Below are 22418 nucleotides of genomic sequence, written 5' to 3'. Positions count from 1 at the left end.
TAGTGCTTAACGGTGCTCTTGAGGGTTATTTCTCCACTTCTGCTAGGCTGAGACAAGGGTGCCCTCTTAGCCCTTATCTTTTCTATTTTGTTATGGATGCCTTTTCCAATCTTCTTGAGGGGAGAGATTTTAAAGGTATTTCATCAGATAACTACACTCTTACTCATTTACTCTATACTGATGATGTGTTGGCATTTGAGGAGGCCACCATAGAGGAATGTCACAAGCTAGCTACCATCCTAAGGGATTTTGCTAATGCTAAGGGACTTCATATTAACTTTGAAAAAAGTGCTATTATGTTTCCTAAGCGTCAGATAAATCAACAAGACATCTGTCAGCTCTCTCTATTCATAACATTACCACAAAGATTACTTATCTTGGCATTTCTCTATCTTTCTACAAGCTCAAAATAAAAGATTTCTTGCCTCTCACAGATAGTATCAATAGGAAGATGAATGGATGGAAGGCTAACTTGTTGTCCTTTGCTGGCAGATTATAATATCTGAAATTTACTATACATAACACCATTGTTTATTGGATACGAGGATCCATATTGCCTAAATCTGTATATAAATTTGTTAAAAAACCAGCTTCGTGTTTTTGTTTTTTGGGGATACATCTAACTCTAAAAAGTTGCATATGGTTTATTGGGACAAAATTTGCTTGCCTAAATAGAAAGGTGGGCTGGGTATCCCTTTGATTAAAGCTCTACAATTTTCCTTTAATTGCTGTCATTATCATAATGTATAATTGCCCCTTCCCTTTATCCTCATGGCTCTCCAGTAAATATAGCGAACCTTGGCGACCTCCCCCGCCTTCTGCTTCTAAATTTTGGATATTGATTTGTAAAACTATTGTGGAAGCTAAATCCTGCTTTCGATTTAAAATCATCCAAAATGGCCCTATTTCTTTGAAATGGGATCACTGGTGTCACAATGTCACTTTAGGTGAATATTTGGGGGGAGCTTCCTTTGAGTTTCTTCCTGTTTATCTCCTGACTTTGTTTATTTCTAGAATCCAATGGGTTTTTCCTAAGAACTTACCCATGTAGTTGAGAAGTCTTTTTGGGGATTTACCTGACATTTAATGTGCTGGTCCTTGTTTTCTTTGGAAAAATTGGAACAATTTCAAATTCCATAACTATATTGTAGAGTATTATAATGATTACCTGAGCTGTAATTGGTATCCGAGCTTAAGGAAATAGGATTTGAATGCCAAAAATATGTGTATGTTTGACTATAGTAAAGGGTTTGACTAAGTCAAGATCTATGGTGATTTGACTTCAAAAGGATTTGAAAATATTTGAATCAATATTTGAGATGGATTTGAAGGTTTAAAGGACTTGATTTGCTCAAATGGGTAGTAATAACCCACTTAGACCCTTAAGGAAATCATAGGTCAACCTAGGTTGACTTGGTCAGCCAAGTTGACCAAAGAGGTGGGTCCAGGCTCAACAGGTTTGAAATGATATTTGGAGATTATCGGAGATGGTCTCCAGGTATGGGGAGGTCAATTCGGTTAAAATGCCCTACCCGTTTTGATCCTTAAGGGCCTCTTTGGTCAACCTAGGTTGACTTGGTCAACTAGGTTGACCCAGGGTCTGGGTTTATGTTCAACAGATTTGATTTGATATTTTAAACTTGCTGGAAGTGTTTCTAAGCAATTTGGAGGTCGTTTGATTTGAAATTGGCATTTGAACCCCATAGGGGTATTTTGGTCATTTTGACCCTTGGTCAACTGAGGATCAAAGTGGGTCTACCAAGGTGTATTTTAATATTCAATAGGTCATAATCAAGTGTCTGGAAGTCATTGGAGGCTTTATAGAAAGCTCCAAGGTCAAAATCCATTGGATGGCAGGTCTAGTGGCATAGGCTGTAAATATTTAAAGGTTTTACAGCCTTTGATTTTTCATTAAGTTTCTGGGATTAGAGAACTCAGAAAAGGCTCAAATTTGGAGGGTTACCTCCAGAGACATGTTTTATCACTTTGCATGTAATAGACTCTGAATCAGAGGTTGTTTGAATGGGGTTTAAAGTGTTTGAAAATTATTAAAAGGCTTTTAGGACTTAGCCTTTTAGCATTGAATTTTGGTTTGGATTTCTAAGATCTAGGTAGATCCTAAGGTCTAGATTGGTCCTAGTGACCTCATACAAAAATGATGTCAACATCGGCGGGAGATGGAGGTCATAAGGATCGTACTTGGCGATGATGGTTGGAATAACCATAGTCGGGGGGGAAGGACCTTAGTCGGTAAGTGGCGATGGTCGAAAGGATTGTATTCAACGGGAAATGGAGGTCAGAAGGATCGTAGTTGGCAATGGTGGTCGGAAGGACCGTATTCGGGGGCAATAGAGGTTGGGGACCATAGTTGACGGGCGATGAAGGTCAGGAGGAATTCTAGCGGTGGTTGACAAATGGATGGAAGTTTGTTGGTTGTCGACGAATGGGCAGAAGTTTGATGGTGGTCTAGAAGAACTCTGAGGGTGGTCGACGAACAGACGGAAGTTTGGAGATGATGGATAAGAACTCCGGCAGTGGTCGACAGTGAGGAAGCTCCCAAATTCTTCCCTTCTCTTCCTCATTTCTTTTACCTATCATGTGAAAAATGAGAGTTATTTATAGTTATTTGATAGCGTCATGTCTTATAAATATAGGGAGAATCAAGGTCAAGATGAGAGTGATTTTAATGGACGAAAGATATTGATCTTTTGAATGTCTTAATAATATAAAAATTCGATAATCTCGGGCTCATTGGATTCATCTCATCGAGCCGCTTGATTTGATTGTAAGCATGCCACATTTGGAATTTGTTTGTTAATCCAAATTATGCTTTGAACTCTCCAAACATATTTTGGATTTTTAGTTTGGGCTTGGATTTGAATGATTTTAGTGTCGTTGGATTCGTCTTTTTAAGATGTTTAGTTCGACTCGAAGTTTGCTGAAATCGAAGTTTGGGTGGTCCCATATTTAATTTTAGAAGCTTTCAATTCAGTTTTGTCTCGAGATTTGTGCCCAAAAGATAAATTTTTTTATGATGATAAGTACATAACTTCAAACTTTCTTTCAATCGAGTGCTTATCTCTTGAATTATCTGTTTTTTGGGGATTCTTTGAATCTTCTCCATAACCGACGAATATATTGTTGAGTAATGTATAAAAGGTTGAACAACTCTTGTAAAAAAAAAAACTTAGGCTACAAGATACATATCCTACTCATCCAAGGAATGTCTATATCTACAACTTATATAGCTTTTGAATCACACGTAAACGAAGTAAACTGAATAATGAAAATCTTTTAATCAAATTTATTATTATTGACTATATGAAAAGACAATACAAACATACATATATAATTTGATAATATACATTGATTTGATAAGACAACTTTACAGCTCAAAGAATGTGACTACTCCCTACAACTTTACAGCTCAATGCATATTTAAATTGTCACATATAATATACAATTATAAAATAAATCTCAAAAATATTAATGACATTGATTTATTAATATTGTTGTTTTAAAAAATAAAAATAAAAATATATAAGTTGTTTGTTTAACGAGCAATTTACTTTGAATAAGGAGTAGCTCCTTCAACGAGTAACTTCGCTTGATTTAAAATTTATTTTTCTGATTGGTTTAGTGGCTAATTAAAATTTAATTGGTATTTAGTTTAAAAGTTAATCCTATATATAATGAAATTTAGATAATAAATATATAAACACAAATATTTTGATTAATAATTTAATACATACATAAATGATAAATCAAAACATTAATATTTATTAAACTAATAAATACTTTAAAAAAAAAATTTTGCCCATTCAATGGACCCCACCCCTCCACTATATGGACACATGGTAAAAAGGCTTTCAAAGGGGGCCTCCTTGTAAATTGTAAACCCCCAGTCCCCACTTTTCCACCCACAGAAAGTCCAAATAGCAACAAGGAGCGGTGCTTTCATTTGTTATCTTCTTCTTGGAACTTAGCAAGAATAAGGAATAAGGAGGTTGGTATTATTCCCCATCTCCCAACATCAAGACAAAAAGTCCTCATACTAATCCTATTCTTTTCCATTTGCTAATACAATACGACTAAAACCATCATTTTTGTTCTCTCCTCTGCTCATATAATTTAAAAAAATATATAAGAAAAGGAGGTAAGAGAAGAAGATGGGCGCTTCTTCTCACAAATTCATTCCATATTCCCTTTCGCAAGCAGACACAGCCAATCGATGCAGACAAAGCCTTCGCTTTTGTCGCCTAACCCACCTCAAAAACCTCGGCTGCTTCTGCTATTTTTTAGGGGGAGGAAGCTCGGAGGGAAGGCTCAAATTTAATTAAAAATGAAAGGATTTGTGGCTAAAAAGTCTTAACCGAGATGCCAAAGAAACCAAAGCAGAAGAAAGAAGACTGTTTAAAGGAGGTGTGAATGTAGAGAGAGATTATTTGACTGGAATATGAGCAGAAGAACATGTGTGCGAAATAGTCGTTCAGAGTAAAAATTTGTTAGAAAATAGATAAATAATAGATTGGGCAGGAAACGGACAAAAGCCAACTTAAGAGCCAAAGAAGCCAACAAAAAATGCATTGAGGAGATCGAATTATAAAGAATCTGACTAATTATTGTTGTACAAGACCGATAAGAGATCCAAAGGACGGCAATAAGCAGAGGCGAAGAGACCGATCTTTGCAGTCTGCTCTGCTTCTGGAGGGGAAGAGGCAGAGAAGGTCAAGAGAGAGGGAGAGAGAATTTGAAGAAAGGAAGAATCGAGGAGGAGCAGAGGATTTCAAAGAGTTTAGGTGAGACGCTTTCCTCTCTTCGTTTTGAAGCCATTGAAAAGCTTCGGCTGATACACAATATTCAAACTGTCGCTCTGTATTCCATTGATTGAGATCTTCTCCGCTCTTTTCTGACATTTCTTGTTTCTGTTTTTCAGCATCGCTTGATTTGTTCAAGGGATGATAGCCAAAGTGTTCTATTTTCTTTCGGCTGCAACCTCTACTTGCAAAAAGCTAACTTTCGGGCGTTCTCACCTCCATCTCTTCTCTCGTCTATTATAAACCAAAGCATTTTTTCTTCTTTTCCAGCCAAGCTAAAAGAAAAAAAAGCTGTCTTTTGGGTCATGGCCGGAATAGCCGACGAGTTATCTTCTTCGGTCACTTCTTCCCCTTTAGCAAGCTTCATGTCAATCTCCCCGACTTCCCTGGGCTCCCCCTACGCTCCATGGCTACGTGATCTCAAATCCGACGAGCGAGGTCTCTTCCTCATCCACCTCCTCCTCAACTGCGCCACCCATGTCGCTGCCGGAAATATCGACCAAGCCAACGCCTTTCTCGAACAAATATCATTCCTTTCCTCCCCCGACGGCGATACCATGCAGCGCATCGCCTCTTACTTCACCGAAGCACTCGCCCGCCGTCTCCTCCGCTCCTGGCCTGGCCTCTACCGCGCCCTCAACCCTGACCTCCCTGAATCCTCCTCCGCTTCCACTTTCCACGCCTGCCGACTCTTTCATGACCTCTTCCCCTTCCTCCGCCTCTCCTTCCTCGTCTCTAACCAAGCTATTTTAGAAGCCATGGAAGGCGAGAAAGTAGTTCACGTCGTCGACCTCGGTGGCTCTGATCCAAGCCAATGGATCGCTCTGCTTCAATCGCTCGCTGCAAGGCAAGAAGGCCCGCCACACCTACGTATCACCGCCGTCGGCGAGAGCAGGGATTTCCTTACCCACATGGCTTCTATCCTCTCAAATGAAGCTGAGAAACTCGACATACCGTTTCAATTCCACGCCGTTATTTCCCGGCTCGATACACTCAACGTCGAAAGCCTCCGCGTGAAGACCGGCGAGGCGCTGGCGATCACCTCCCTCCTCCAGCTCCACCCCCTCCTCGCCCCCAACGACGACGCCGCAGCACCAAGGAAGCACTTTTCCACCAAAATAGAAAGCTTTCTTACCTCGTTGTGGGGGCTTTCCCCCAAAATCATGGTGGTGACTGAACAGGAATCGAACCATAATGGTTCAACTTTAAAAGAAAGGTTCATGGAGGCATTGTACTTCTACGCGGCCATGTTCGATTGCTTGGAGTCGACTGTGCCAAGGCAGTCAGCGGAGCGAGCGAGGGTGGAAAAGATGCTATTTGGGGAGGAGATTAAGAACATCATAGCTTGTGAAGGGTTGGAGAGGAAGGAGAGACATGAGAAGCTCGAGAGGTGGATGCAGAGGCTGGAAATGGCTGGATTTTGGAGAGTGGGTTTGAGTTACCATGGACTGATGCAAGCGAGGCGACTGCTTCTGGGATTCGGTTCTGATGGGTATCAAGTGAAGGAGCAAAATGGAAGCTTTTTCTTTTGTTGGCAGGAAAGGGCTTTGTTTTCTGTTTCTGCTTGGAGATTCAGGAGGTGATTAGATTTGAATTTTTGTTGATCACTGGTTCTGATGATATAGATCATGTTGTTGATGATGATGAATATTTTTCTTGGTATTATCTGTTGACCAATGTATCACTAAACAAACATCGTCGTGTAAAGATTCATACTTTTCATGTGATATATATTGCAGTATTGTGGAAGCTGGATATAGGAAAGTAATTGCTTATCAGATTGAAGTTTGCTTCTGGATTCCTTTTTGTTTGGAGCTTGGTGGACTGGTGTTAGTTTTCGTTCTTCTGATTGTCTCCATGAGGAGAACTTATTCTGGGCGGAGTCCAGATATATTGGGACTCCAATCAAAATTGACTACAGGTGTGTATAGTACATAGATTATATCCGCAGAGAATAATTTTTACTCCACGAGAAAGATGGAGGAATAACCTTTCCTAGTTTCCTGGGATGTTATGATATTTCAGCGTTTCCGTATGGGTTTTGATATTTGCATGATTATTTATAGTTGCAACTTGTAAGGCAATTAAGAGATGGTATTAGTTTTTTTTTTTTTCCCTAGTGCTAATTTGACAGAATAGAGTGTCAAAATCTGACACCACTGAAACCTGATCTGAAGCCCGACCCGAAAAATTTTGGGTTCGGATTAACCCATTTGTCATACGGGTTGGATTCGGGTTTGTAATTTCAACCCGTTTGTAAAACTAGGTCGGGCTCTAGTTTACTCGAAAACTCGAAACCAACCCAGATTGACTCGTTCGTAATCTCACATGACCTGTCTTCGTGAATCGTCGTGTCACTTGCGTCGATTTGTTGTGTCAATCATCATGTCCCTCACTAACTCGTCAATCGTCACGTGTCGCTCACTGCCTCGTTGTGTCACCGCCGCTGGCATGCCGTCGAGGGGGTTAGGTCGGGTCAACATAGCAACCCACACAGATCAAGTCCGAGTTGACAATCCTGGCATGTTTATAAAATCGGGTCGGGTTAGTGTCGACCCGTTTACGGCCTGCTCAAGTTGGGTTCGATCTAAACCCAACCCGTCGACCTTACTTTTTTTTTCTTTTTTTGAAAATGGAGGGGCCATTTGATTGGATGAAAAATATGCAGAGTAAATTGACATACATTTTAAAAAGAATGCAGTGGATTTAAAATATTTGAAGTTATTTAAATGAGTAAAATGAATATAATTGATTTTTTTCTTTTATTTGGCGACTAATGACAAACGGGTGTTGGTGGCAACCACAACCTGTGATGGGTGGTGGTTATGGCGGGAGGTTGTTGGGTGCAAAGGCAACTGTGGGTGATGGTCGACACTTCAACAATTGTCAAATACATCAACATTACAATTGATTTTTTTTTCCTTTTTAGTTGGTTTGAAGTAAAATGAACGAAGTGTAAAGCCTAATGATGACATGGACTAATGGCAAATGAGTGTTGATGGCAACCCCAGCCTGCGATGGGCGATGGCTATGACGGGAGGTTGTTGGGTGCGATGGCAATTGTGGGTGGTAGCCGGTAGCAAGTGGTAGATGATAACGGCTATGGCTAGTGCCAACCTATGGTAGCAATGATATCAAATTTATAGTATATTTGAAAATCCGTTTAGTCGGGTAAGTTTAATAATTATCAAATACATCAACATTTAATTAGAAAGTTTTTGGTGGGGAAGAACTAAAAATTGAATTCCAAACGCATAAATTTTGTTTTTTGTTTATTTTTTTTTTTTTTTTTTTTTTTTTTTTTTTTTTTTTTTGCATTTCTCTAATAATATTTTCTATTGCATTTAGATTACTTTACACCCTTTTTACTTCAATACTTATTAACAATTATGTGGCCCTCATAAATGAGGTAAAATATGAAATATTTCTCTTTTGTTATTTGTTTCAATTAACTATCGTTAGTTTAATTTTTTTTTAAAAAAAATATTATTATAAAAAAAATGAGAAAAATAGAATATTTTATTAAAAAAATTGCATTAAAACATGAATACGTAAGTGAAGACTAATAAAATTGAATGAAAAAAAAAAATTAAAAGGGTGCTTAATACTTTTTAAAAATTGAGAGAGTCCTGTGGCAGTCTTCTAAACTCCAGAGGAAATGGTTGCTGATTACTCATTATTGTAGGGCATTTTGTATGATCAAATAAAATCATTGGGGGTAAGGGTGTAAAAAATGATCCGAACCGAATCTGATTGAAAAAAATTCGGGTTTGAATTGACCCGCCAACCTATATAACATAAAAATGACCGTTTAATTTTTTTTAAAATTGTGTGTAGAATATTCTTATTTTTAATCAAATATCTTAAACTTTATAGTTAAATAAGTTATTATATTTTATTAAGTTATAAAAAAAAATTAACCAAAATGGGTGAACTCAGGGTCGGGTCATTTAGGTTACTAGCGGTTTGAGTTCTGGTTGAAATTTTTTACTCGTTTATTAAGCGGGTTAGCCTTTAATTGATTAGATTCATGTCAGATCTGAACTTAATTGGTCAAGCCATTTTGATACCCCTGGGTGGGCATTATTCCAAATGATTTTATTTAAAAAATAATTTCCATATATTCTATAAAGCTATTTCATTGTTTATCTTCTATAAATTTTTTGATATATTTTAGTAAAATAAATCTTTTCACAACACAAGTTCTTATCAATAAAGAATACTTATTAGAAATTATTATATAATAATTATTTGCTTTAATTATCATTATAAATAAATAATTAAATTTTTTGGAGATGTTATCCAATCATTTCTTGTGAGTCTTGACCTTAACCTCTACGCACAAAGATTAATGCATGATAGAATAAAGAAATTTTTTTATATTCTTGTTGATCTTGCTTTTCACTAGACTAGGGTCAAGAGGGTTGACTTGGTTAAAGTGATCAAGTCAAATCCTAAGACCACTTCCAATGGGTTCAGTGAGTCGAACTAAATTTGTTGAGCCCAAACCCAAGTCCTGGGTCAACCTAGTTGACCAAGTCAACCTAGGTTGACCATGCCATTCTAAGTCACTCCTATTTGAATTTAGATCGATTTCAAATCACCTTGAGCTCAATTCTTATTAATTCAGGCTTGATTGAGCAAGTTGACCTAGTCAATAGTTGATTTGGTCAACTCGGCCTTAAATTAGTCAAAATTGACCTATTTAGGTCAAATACTTGACCCACATGGCATATTGGCATTAAAACACTCCCATCCCTTGACTCTCAACACGACCAAGAGAGCTTAGATCTCTCTTAATCAACCCTAGCTAGGAGGCATCCTGACCGTCCATCCTAGGGTTAAGGCTATAAATAGAGGTCAGATCCCTCACTAGAGGGGATCTTGAATATTCTTCTTGCTTAAAGCCTCCCAAAGCTTGTGATTATTCCATTGAGCTCTCCTTGATTTCCTCTACCTCTTCGAAGTCGAACACTACCATCCAAGGCCGCCGCTGGCGAGCTTTCCGGCGAACTGAGTACCTAGTATGTCCAAGGCCTAGATCTCATGATCTAAAGCTTTTCGAGCCGCAAATTCTTCTACAAGTAGGAGTATGAACAGTCTACAAGTGCAACAAGCCCGAGACTTCCCAAATCCATTGGATATTTTTGGTAAAATCGTAAAACCTAGTGTAGAACACTTAGATTTAAATAACTTTTCATAAAGCACATTTTAAACTGCAAAATTGGTCTCACATAAATGCTCTTCATGCATCCTATGCATGTTTAAAAATTCATACAAATTGATCGATCCGATCGAGCAAACGAGGCAAACAAACCCTTTCTAGGGTTTGTTCGCAACGTACCCATTGTGTTCATTTTCTGAGCCAATGATTGTGCGATTAACAGCCCAGATCAAGCAGTCTTGCGGCATCATTCGACCGCTAATCAAATTCCGTGGTCATTTGTTTCGTTCGGCTTCATCCCTGCCGTCCATTTCGAGAAACTGCAGATATCCAACGACTCATGAGGGTGAGCGCCTACGTGGTTAAGTGCCGCGGTGCTAATTTCTGTGCCGCTGTAATCATTTGCAATGATTTTAAATCGTGTAGATGGTTTGGGATAGCCAAGCAGAGGCTGCCACGTAGCGCCGGTGCCACCGTTTTATAATATTTAATTTAAATCTATTTTTAAAACTAGAAAACTTTAAAAAATATTAAAAATTAATATAAATCCAAAAAATTAATATTTTATATCAAATTTCTCAGAAATTAAAATATTTTATTTTAAAAATAAATGCCCGAGGCTGCCCACTCCTGCCCGTGCACACCAACTCTTGCTTGCACACGCCACTAGCGCTTGGATCTCGCGTACACGCGCGCTCTCCGTCCACCACCCCGTCGTCCCGCCGTAGCCGTCCTTGGGTCAAACTTGTCGGGTTAGGTCAACCCGGTAACCTGACAGATCGAGTCTATGTCTAGATTTCTGACCCGTTTACATAACCAGGTCGAGTTCGGATCGACCCACTTGAACCCGGGTCAGTTCCCGGTTTGACTCGAACCCGATCCGAAATCCTGTTTTGACACCCCTAACTATGATATATCACTAAGTTGTAATTGCTTATATGCCCTCCATTTGGGCCAAACCATTATTGAGGGTATATACTTTTTGTGCTAATTTGCATATATGTATATAGGATTGGGATCTTATTCAACAGTTGTGGTAGTTGTGCTGAGCAATTACCATATTTCAATCATGCAAATCATTTTTGGTGTTTAAAATTGGTATAAAAGCCTGAATAAATGTGAAAAAAAATAGAATTATATAATATATGTATTGCAATATATAAATAATTGGTATTGCACTATTTCAAAATAGATACGAAGGTTTTTAAATCCATTCTAATATAAATTTTATTGAGGGTATTCTCACCTAATCTTTTTCCTATGATTAATAAGAAGATATCAATGATAGTTATGTGATCGATTCGATGGGCGTTTTGAGTTATTTGAAAGAGGCTGTTGTGGAAGAAGTTGATAGACATTTTAGGCATGAATGAGAATGTTGTGGATGAATTGTGTTAAAAAATTTTAGTTTGAGTGGAAGAGATGAGCTATATTGAGAGCTCTCATGGCAGAGACTTTTAGGCGATTTGGCTCTGCTAGGGTTTTTTCTTCTTTGGCGACTACTTCCCGCCTTTTCTTCTTCGGCCGCCTGTCCATTTTCCTCCATTTTCGAGAGGAGGCTGGCTCCTCCTCTCCGGAATGGCTCTTGATCCCTCTGCTTTCCCCCCTCTCTCGGGCACTTTCGTGCTTGGTGCTCCTTCAAGACCGCTGGTCTCCTACGCGGATAACCTACTGCTCCTTCGGTCATTCCTGATGACTAGCGGATGTCTTTTATCACTCCCACCAAAAAACTCTCCATTTCTACAGATGAGCTTGCTGCTGGGAAGAGCATCTGGACTCATTCTCTAGTTGGATACTCCATCGGGCCTCGCCCGTATTATGAACGGCTCCTCGGTGCTATGAACAAGGCATGGAAGCTCAAAGGCTCTTTCTCCTTGCTTTCCATGGCAGATGGCTTCTTCCTTCTTAAATTCATCTCGGCTGAAGATATGGAGCTTGTTTTCTCAGATGGTCCTTGGTTCCTCCTGGGTAAGGCTTTTATTTTACAAAAGTGGAATCCAAAATTTAAACCCATTAGGGATGAATCCGCTCTAATTCCGATCTGGATTAAAATTTTGGATCTTCCGCTTGCTTTGTGGACTCCCACTGGAATCTCCAAAATCGCTAGTTTTGTGGGTATTCCTTTATTTGTTGATGCTTTGATGACCAAGAGAACGATGCTCACGTTCGCTCGTGTTTGTGTTCATATTAGCAAGGATTCTAAATTGCTATATGAAATACCTTTGGATTTGGATGGTGAAGACATGACTTTGAAAGTTGTTTATGTCTGGAAACCAACTCCATGCGAAGGGTGTGGCTCTCTCTTCCACCCCTTTGCACTGTGTTCTTCTAATCCCAACCCCAAGCCTGTCCCGAAAAACATTTTTCCCCGTGGAAGAAGTAAGTGCAAGAAATCGGCCACTCGGCCCTCTACTCCTACACCTAAACCTCCGCTTCCGAACCAAATAATTTCTAACCCCCCTGCCTCTGAAACGGTTTTGGTTCCTCCCTCTTCTATGGACCAAAATCCCTCTTCTGATCTCTCCACTCTCCCCCTTCTCCCTACTCCGTTGGTTTCTCAGCCTGAGGATCCGACCATCCCCACCGAACAAGTTTCTGCTATTCCTAATCTTAATCTTCCTAATGTTGAATCTTCCTCGTCTCTTCCCTCTCTTCCCATTCAGTTATTGATTCCTCCACAAGTTCTTATTAATAGCAGCTTTGCTTCCTTGAATGAGGATCCTGCTCTAGCTGTTGTGGCTGAAGAAAATTGTGATGATGAAGATGTTTCCTCTGCCTCTTTGTCAACAGACTCTTACAGTCACAACTCTGTTGACTCCAAGGTGCAATATCTTACAACTTCTTCTAAATCCAAAGCCTCATCTAAAAAAGCTTCCCCTCCGAAGAAACCCAAAGCCAAATCTGCCAAAAAGGCAAAAAATCCTTGTTAATCATGTCCTTACCTCCTTTTGCTTCTTGGAATGTGAGAGGATTTAACCACCCTCTCAAAGTTACTATGTGCAAAGACCTCATCTCTTCCCATAACCTCAAGCTTCTTGGTATATTAGAAGCTAAAATTCATCCTTCTATGTCTTCGGATCTTTGGTTCTGTCATTGCCACAAGCTTTTTGAGAATGAATTGTGCTGTGACAATTTTGCTTTTTCAAATCCTGGTAGGATTTGGCTCAAGTGGGACTCCATGGCTGTTTCCTTTTCTCCTTCCTTCATTTCTTCTCAGATCATTCATGGGATGTTTTCCTCTAGCTCCTCCCCTCCGATCTTATTATCCGTCATTTATGCCGCTAATCAGCCGGAAGATAGGAAGGTTCTCTGGGACAATCTTCTTCAAATTTCTCAAAGCATTCATCTTCCCTGGGCTGTCTTGGGAGATTTTAACTGTTACAGGTATGATTATGAGAAGGTTGGGGGAACCCCTTTACCTCAAGGCCGTTTGGGGGAGTTTAGCAATTTTATTTTTAACTATGGGCTTCAAGACCTTTCCTCAGTTGGTCTCCTTTATACCTGGTTTAATCAAAGGGTTTATTTGCCCATTCACATTAAGCTCGATAGAATTTTGGTGAATTCTGAATTTCTTGATTTCTTCCCTACTGCTCATTACAAGGTGGATTCTTCCTTCGGTTCTGACCATTCTCCCCTTATTCTGCTGGCTAACAATGTTAACAAAACCATCTCTAGGTTCATGTTCAAGAAATTTTGGCTTAATATGGATGGTTTTTGGGAGGTTTTGCTTACTGCTTTTAACTGTCCTAATATGGATAGCCCTATCTCTGTTTTTTACAACTGTTTGAAAGTTCTTAAAAATAAGATTAAAGGTATGAACTAGTATTCTTCTACCTTTTTGTCCAATGCTATTTTGGAAGCTAAGAGCCATCAGATGCAATGCCTTAATGCCTTACAATCTTCTCCTCTGGACCATGGTCTTAACACCAATCTTAAAATGGCTAATGAGAAGCTCAATTTTTTACAAATGGAATGGTCCTCTTGGATTTTAAAGAGCTAAATCTTATTAGCTTGCTCAGAGGGAAGATGATCTTGATTTTCTTTATGCTAAAATTAGATCTAGAGCCAACAGGAATTTGATTAAAGAAATCTCCTCTAGCCGGGGCATTATTACTGGACATCACAATATTGCGGTGGAGCTTATTGAGCATTTCAAAGGCCTTTTCAATGCCACTAATCACTTTAGGAATGACTCTTTGTCTATTCTTGTTGGTAATATGGTTCCCTCCTCCTTTTGTAACTCTCTTGTTGAGCCTTTTACTGACAATGATATTAAAGTCGTGGTTTTTGCTGGAAAACCTGATTCTGCTCCCGGCCCGGATGGTTTTTCCTTCAGTTTCTATCAACAAGCTTGGCACATTATTGGGTATAAACTTTGTATTGCTGTTACGCATTGTTTTGCTACTGGGGACATGCCCAAAGGGGCTAAGGCTACGGCTATCACTCTCATTCCTAAAGGATCACATGCTTCTAGTATTTCTGATTTCAGGCCGATTTCTCTTTGTAATGTTTTTTATAAAATTATGGCTAAACTTATTGCTAATAGACTTAAGCCTATCTTACCCCTTATTATCCATGATAGCCAAGCGAGTTTCATTGCTAATAGACAGTCCATGGACAACATTATCTTGTCTAATGAGTTGCTTAAGGTTTTTAAAGGCCCACAAAAGTTTTTTTGTGCTAAACTTGATATTAAAAAGGCTTTTGATTCGGTTTCTAGAAATTTTCTGCTTCACAGATTGAAACTTAAAGGCTTCCCGGACAAATTCATTGATTGGATCAAAGGTTGTATCAGTAATGTCCATTTCTCTATTTGCCTTAATGATTCTCTTGAAGGTTTCTTTAGCTCCTTGTCTGGTCTCCGCCAAGGGTGTCCTCTTTCACCCTTACTTTTTTGCATTGCTATGGATGGACTTTCTCAATGCCTTCAACATTCTTCTTTTGTCGGGCTGAATCAAGGATCCTTTTCTATTAAGCACCTCATGTATGCTGATGACCTCTTGGTCTTTGGGTTGGCCTCTCAAGCTAACTTGGTCTGTCTTAAGGATACTTTGCTCCTTTTTTCTGAAGATTCTGGACTTTATATTAACCCCTCTAAGAGCTCTATTCTTTTCTCTAAGATGGTGGGAAATGCTGATTTCCTTGCCTCTATTTTGGGTATCTCCTCCATTGAGAATTCTATCACTTACTTGGGGCTTCCTATCACCTACAATAGACTTAATTTCACTCACTTCCAACCCCTTCTGAGCAGAATTTCTGCTCTACTTGAGGGTTGGAAAGTACGTTTTCTTTCTTTTGCAGGTAGGGTCCAATTTATTAAATTTACTATTTCAAATACAATTGCCTACTGGATTAGGGGTGTCATTATACCCAAAGCTTTTCGTAAGGTTTTCTCCAAGTTATGATCCAAATTCCTACTTTTTGGGAATATCAAATATAAGAAAATGCATTTCATTTCTTAGAAAGCTGTCACTAAACCCAAGGATAAAGGGGGTTTAGGGATTCCATACTTTGATTCGATGTATTATGGGGTTTTTTTTCTCGTTCATTTGGCGTATGTATAATACTCATTCTCTTTTGGGTAACTGGTTTAAATCTAGATTTCTTTCTCCTTGGAAATCTCCCCCTATGTCTGCTACTTCTAGAAGCTAGTGTGTAATACTGCTATTCAAACCAAGGACCTTTTTGATTTTAAGGTTGCAGATGCTTGCAATTTCTCAATGCTTTGGGACCCTTGGTTTTGTGGTGATTCTTTGGGTAATCATTTATACGATGCTGCTCTGGTTGACTGTGAGGTTATGGATTTTATTTCTAATGGGCCTTGGAACCTACCTGATGGGTGGCCAGTGGATATTAAACAGAAAATTCTTACCATTTCTGTTGAGGAAGTCTCTGGTGTGGATTGGGCTGGTATTTCTAAGCCTTCTTTTAAGACTTTTACTTCCCATTTTTTTGATAATCTGGAGGATGTAAGCCGGTTTAAGTTCATTTGGCATAAAAAGAATGCTTTGAGGTATGCTTGTTACTCTTGGATGGCTATTAATGGAAAGCTTAAATGTGCTGACAAGCTTATTTATAGGGGAATCCCGGCTTCTCCTATTTGTGACTTTTGTAGGGGGCATAATGAGTCTCACTCACACCTTTTCTTTAGTTGTGATTTTACATTTACTGTTATCTCTTCCTTGCTGCCTGCCCTCAAATGCTTCTATTTTAGGCCTAATTTATACCAAGTTTATGATTTTTTCAACTGCAATGCCAACTTTAATGCTTCAGAGAAAAATTGTTGTTTTCTGGCTATTTCTGTGGCTGTGTACTACATATGGAGGGAACAAAATGTTAGGAGATTCACTAATTCGTGGAACAGTCCAGATTATGTTAAAACAATTATTACTTCTGCCATTCATACTAAAATTGGTAAACGGAAAGCTGATGATAAGTTGGTGGACCATTTTAAGGAATTTATGTTGTAATTCCTATCTTTGTTGTTTTTATCTGGACTGGTACCCTCTGGTTCCTATGGTTCTTTGGAATTTCTGGACATTCGGTATCTTCGAAGCTGATGCTGCTGGTTTGCTGGTTCTATCCCGTTATATGCCCATCCGTTGTGACCTGACATATAAGCCTTTCCTGGACAATGATGAAGCTCCCATATCCCTTGGACGGTCTACGGGCAACCAAGGATTAGTGTATATGTCGTGTCTCTCTATTTATTCTCTGAGTCAAGGATATTTTGGCTTGGGAGCTCTTTTGGAGGAGTCGGCTCTTCTTGCTTCACTGCCAGTTTTGTCTCTTTGGCATTTTTCCTTGTTTTGGTTAATGCTTTACCTTTTCTTCTTATATTTCTGCAGCCATTGCTGATAGTTTGTAATTGTTTTTATTTTGTTATGCAGCATTTAAGCTGATAGGGTTTTGATTGACTGTTACTGGTTGGTTGTGGTAGCAGTCAATTTCCTTTTTTGTAATCTTTCTGGTTTAATGTTATGGGCTTTGGCCCCGAATTTCCCCCGAAAAAAAAGAGAGCTCTTATGTGATGAAATGATTGTGAAGGCGCCTTTTACTTTGAAATTTTCACTTTAAAGATATTTTGGCATAGAAATATTAATTTTTTAGTTCTCTATCATAAGATGTAGCTTTTAGGCTAAATAATTTTGACTAAAAATTTGTTTAACCTAATTTTGATCCCCAATTTGAAGTTTGGTTGTGTTTGCCTTAAAAATTCGAACTTTTGAAGTTTATCCTAAATCTTCAAATCATCTGATCTATTTGTCACTTCCATAGGCTTAGCTCATCTAAGAGCTCATTAACTTGGTTGCTTTGAGATAGATTATATGTTTTAAGAAGTAATAGTTTCATTTTCACTGAGGCGTCATTTGCGATCATTTTTTTACTGCTTTCTAAAGCAGCTTTTAGTATAAAAAAATTTTTAAACAAAATTTTTTTACTAAAAGAATAGTTTAGAAAGTAGTAAAAAACCTGTCCCAAAAAAAAACCTTAATTTTGCATAAAAAATAAAAGCATTGTTTTTTTTATGTTTAAGCCTAAATTTACTCTTAATTACATTCAACTAAACATTAAAATATAACAAACTTCATCATTTTCTAATACCATTTTTCCTTCTACAAGCAATCAAGTGGGGGGACATAAGTCGAGTATGTCGAAAATACAAATGAAACTATGTTCTCATTTGTGACGTCTTTTTTACTACTTTTCAAAATAATTTTTTATTACAAAAATTTTTTAAACTAAAAAAAATACTTAAAAGCTACTTCGGAAAGCAGTAAGAAAGCGGTCCCAAACGAAACTTATATTTTTTAAGAACATAAGCATTCATCAATCCAGCTGTATTACAACTATTTGAGCAGGTTTACATCGCCATAAAAACTTTCCATAATGGTAAGCATCTACAGATAATTACGCCTAAGACAGGTCTTAGAATGTAAAATACCATTTTTAATCACTAATGAACTCACCAACTTTTATAGCCTGGATAGCTATGTCACACTAACTTTAAAAGAAAAAAATCCCAGGTTTAATTAGCTGATAAGTATTAGATGAACTATGCCACATCATCTATAAGAAGAATTTCATTTCCCCATTACCTATGTGAGAGAAGTTAAGGGATAAACTATGGAACAAATCAAAATGATTATGCTGATCTTATTAAGAAGCTAAGGCTTCGTTTGGGGAGTCTTTCTTACTGTTTTGTAAAGCGATTTTTTAGTATAAAAATCTCTAGAAATCAGAGAAAAACAGTGGCCTAAAGCTGTCCCAAACAAAGCCTAAGTTATCTCAAGGCAACATTTCTTTGTCAACAGAGAGATATAATGATGAATTATTCTGTGCGGACACCGGACAGAGAACCATCAGGTTTGTCTCTGTGAACAGTAAAAACGCAGCTGTTGAGCTGTGTTTTTTACTGTTCATGTTGTGCTTTTACTATTCACAGAGACAAAACCGGACGGTTCTTCCAATCTGGTGTCCGCACAGAATAATCTCTCGAGATATAATAACTATGTTTTACACTGTAGAAACATCCTCACAGATTAAAATACATATAAGCAGATGTAGTTTAAATAGTTCATATCATCTATAAAGTCACCATACAAACCTTTTTTTTACAAGCAGAATAGAATTGTTCATGCAGATAAAGAACACGCTATTAAATATCAGTACTACATTCTTGGCCCAGGGATTCTTTCTTTATCCCCACTATTAAAGATTTCTATCACCTAAATCTCACTCAATCAGTGCATAATTGCTCTATGTAACCTGCTTGAACAAAATTAATAGAATCAGTATCAGAACTAGAATATGAAAGCCTACAACGAAGTAGTTTATGAAAGAAATTAAAGTATGAGATAAAACTGGAGTTCTATAATTGCTTACAGTTAACCCTGAGAGTGCTAATTGCATGCTTGAACAAAACTCAGGTGATTGAAGGTTGTTGTGCCATGGCTCAGAGGTTTTTCACACATAGGCAATGGAACCACGGTTTCAAAGGCTTCGACGAGCAGTGCTACCTTCTTCTTCCTAGCAGGACCTAACCTTGTTACAGCCTGTTGAAGAGCATAATCTATCATCCATTCCTCTGAATTCCTTCTCCCATCCATTGTTTGGTGCCTAAGATCTACTTTTTCTGCTTCTGGATCAGGCTCTAAAGGGAGAAAATTCGGCGGCCGTGGGTTGAATTCCTTAACTTGCTCAAATTCCTCAGTTGTTTTCTTTTTTGTGATACTCCATCTTGAGCTTAAAGCACCATCAATTTCATTGTAATCTATTGCAGAAACATTCAATATATTTCTATCTGTTCCTTTTGAATCCTCCTGCAGCTCTCTCTCTGGATTTTTAGCTTCATCTTCCAATATGATATCATCTGATTGGCAATTAGTTGTCTTTGATGAAAGCTTCTGAACATCATCGTCGATAGATTGAGAATTGAACTCAGGGATGTTGGAATCTTCCTTCTCAAACACTTGTGAATTCCGCTCCTCACTTTCTGAATCATCATCTGCAGAAAACTGTTCATCAGGGCATTCTGACATCTGGGTGTTATCAGGAAAGGAACATATTTCTTCTTCCCAATTCATATCAATAGTTTTGATTTCGGGCTTCCTGATTTCACCATCTTCCTCATAGTCTTTCTTAGCTGTTGTTCTGCCATGATCAAGCTCCACATATTCAAGGAAGTTCATCATGACATCATCCATTTCATCTTGTGAAAATTCACTGTTCTGATCAAAGCTCATATCTGAATATTCCTTAAACTGAGGCATACACTGTTCATGATATTTCTCATCTATGATGCTAATTTCATCGTAGTTGTACTCCCCTACGGTTTCTTCTTGAGGCATGGTAATAATCTCAACAAATAAATCAGATGGATTCTTACTTATTTCATCTTCTAGCTCATCATCAATCATCTTCCTTTCCTTCTGTAACAGACTAGTTTTAAATGAAAGCAGCCCCTTCACTTTCAAACTTCTCTGGGTCTTGAGCAGCTTCCTCCTTGCAGAAATGAAGCACTTGAGAGGAGGCAAAGGCTCATGAATATGACCGTTAAGGGAGCAATAAGTATAAGGGCAGACTCTTATCTTCGAAGTTCCCTCGGCTTCAGTTGCGCCATGATTGAGCTCTAAAGCTGAAGGAAACTTCGAATCTTTCAAAGTTGATGAGCAGGTGGCCCTGTTCACATTCTTCTTGGCACACAAAGCGACCACCGAGCACTTCTTCATTGAAGATTTCACTGGTTTCAGACTGGACTGTCTACTCAGTGCCTTCACAGCTCTAGGAGAAGAAAAACCAACAGAAGAGGCATTCGATTTCTTCGAGCTTCTTGGAGTACTTTTCTTCTTATAATTACCAACAGGAGAATTGACCGTTACCTGCAACTTCTCTTTCCTTGCATCTGAACTGCTGGTCGATTTCATGTAGTTTCTGATTGGAATAGAAGAGGTCTTCCTGCCTTCGAAGCTATCCAAATCAGAAACTTTAATGGATTTTACCTTCATGAGCTTTTTCTTGTGATCAGCTCCACTCCTGGCTCTTGTATCTTGTTGCAGATGAGAAGAGAATTGTCTGTCTAGTCTGCCATGGCTCTCCTTGTGTTCAATTGGAGCTTTTGGCTTGTCTGGTGCTTTCCTCTGAACCATGGTGGAAGGAAGAAGAGAATTGCAAGTTGTTGCTGTGGGAGATGAAAGATGAAACAAAGGGATTGATTTTAATAAACAGTTGATCACATTAATTAAGCGTGGGGGTGTCCTCTTTACACCTAAATTATATTAGGTTGGAGGGCCACCAGTGTTAGAATAAAGTCTGATAAGAGTGGAACGGTGACAACCACTTTTGTTAGTGCAATATTGCCAAAAAAAATTTTGATTAGTTATTCTTTGCGGTCACAGGATATAGTCTAGAGGCGAATCAGGATGCGTCACATCACTTTTTTTGCTATGTATCTGTTGCGTCCTGGAATATTCGCGGCGGTAGAGAAATATATAGTTTAACGTCTTAGCATTGTACGAAGATCCAGCACACAAGCAGATAAGAAGAGAGGGTCTAGCATTTATGAGACACCAAGATTTTTACGTGGAAAACCCCTGAAAAGGGGGAAAAACCACGGGGGTCACAGTATATAGTCTGGAGGCGAATCAGTATGCGTCACATCACTGTTTTTACTATGTATCGATGCTGTGTACCAAGTGACGTGACGCATTCTGATTCATTTCTGAAAAATCTGGGTAACCTCCTAGAATAATTTCTCAAGAAATTTAGTCCAACTTGGTATCCTCACCGAAGGTTTTTGTTTTTAACTGATTTTGAATTTATGAGACCGTTAAAATAAATTTCTAACAAGATAGCCTAATCCTTTTTTTATTCAATTGAGTGCACATATTATACATGAGTTTTATTAATAGCATGAAATAAATAAAAACCCTAAAAAAATTATCTTAAAATCTCAATTATTTTTCGCACGATAAAACGATAATTTTTAAATCTTACGTTTTTTTTAGGGTTGATAATTATGATCGAAACTTAAAAATTTGCTTTAACTAATTAAATTAAAATTAAAATTGAATTGTTTTATTTTGCTAGAGATTGGATCAAAATAAATTCAATTCAAGGTGAAGATAACCCCATATGTGTGGACCAACTTACACAAAATTAACCCTATCCTAAGGAAGAAAAAATTATTTTTTTTTCTTAAATTTATTATTCAACTAAAAGATCAATCGAAAAATATACTCATGATTATATTTTAATCAAATTTTTTATAATTAATTATTCATAAGCATGTAAAAAATATAAATATCATTAATATATATATCATAAAAATTAAAATTATAAAAAAATATATGAAAGTAAAATTAATAATTTTTTTTTTTTATTTTCACTCAACTTTACCTTAAATTTTCACCCAATTTATTATTAAGAATGATGTGGTTGTCACATCATTTCCTCCCACAATGACAACTTGGTGTGATCAAATGCAGCTGAGATGTGTGCGGTTAAAGTTACCGCGCTCATTATACCCAGTTTTTCTCCCAACAATCTGTCATTTAACGATTTAATATTTAATTTATAAATAAAAAGGACAGAATTTGAGAGGCGGTGGGCCGGAGTGGATATGGACGGCGAAAGCTTCTTGGGCCCACCAGAGCAAGGCCTCCCTTATCAACTTAGTTATAAAAGTAAAAAAATTACGTTAAAGATTTTGACTTAATATATATAAGGGTATATAAAGTAAAATGAAATATAATATATTTTAAATATTTAAAATTATTTATATAAATAATTTTTTTAAATTTTATTTGAAGTAAAATGATTGTAATGTAAAGCTTAACAATAGTGATGGAGACAGAGGAGGTCATAATTGGTGGGGAATGATATCCTATGATAGTGGTGGTTAAAATGACCGGTGGGATGTCAATCGACAATGGCGG

General features: G+C 37.8%; 3 protein-coding genes across 3 annotated transcripts; 2 read left to right on the top strand and 1 right to left on the bottom strand.

Annotated features, from left to right (window-relative positions):
• The first annotated feature begins 4209 nt into the window (after nucleotides 1–4209).
• On the top strand, nucleotides 4210–6574 carry LOC110092601 (scarecrow-like protein 3). Its single transcript, XM_020817235.2, has 2 exons — nucleotides 4210–4799; nucleotides 4937–6574. Exon 2 carries the CDS (start codon nucleotides 5123–5125, stop codon nucleotides 6398–6400), a length of 1278 nt encoding a protein of 425 aa, XP_020672894.1. The 5' UTR covers nucleotides 4210–4799; nucleotides 4937–5122; the 3' UTR covers nucleotides 6401–6574.
• A 6339-nt stretch (nucleotides 6575–12913) lies between these two features.
• Nucleotides 12914–16451, top strand: LOC110092330. The gene is made up of 4 exons (XM_020816839.1): nucleotides 12914–13750; nucleotides 13842–13898; nucleotides 13992–15260; nucleotides 15678–16451. The coding sequence occupies exons 1-4, from the start codon at nucleotides 12914–12916 to the stop codon at nucleotides 16449–16451; spliced, it is 2937 nt and encodes a 978-aa protein (XP_020672498.1).
• A 2079-nt stretch (nucleotides 16452–18530) lies between these two features.
• Nucleotides 18531–20747, bottom strand: LOC110092488 (calmodulin binding protein PICBP). Its single transcript, XM_020817060.2, has 2 exons — nucleotides 18868–20747; nucleotides 18531–18750 (listed from the first exon to the last, which is right to left on the bottom strand). Exon 1 carries the CDS (start codon nucleotides 20628–20630, stop codon nucleotides 18885–18887), a length of 1746 nt encoding a protein of 581 aa, XP_020672719.1. The 5' UTR covers nucleotides 20631–20747; the 3' UTR covers nucleotides 18531–18750; nucleotides 18868–18884.
• Between the last annotated feature and the right edge of the window lie 1671 nt (nucleotides 20748–22418).

The sequence above is a fragment of the Dendrobium catenatum genome, unplaced genomic scaffold, assembly GCF_001605985.2.
Source record: "Dendrobium catenatum unplaced genomic scaffold, ASM160598v2 fragScaff_scaffold_716, whole genome shotgun sequence".
NCBI classification, from domain to species: Eukaryota; Viridiplantae; Streptophyta; class Magnoliopsida; order Asparagales; family Orchidaceae; genus Dendrobium; species Dendrobium catenatum.
This window is presented reverse-complemented; position numbering and strand designations above follow the sequence as displayed.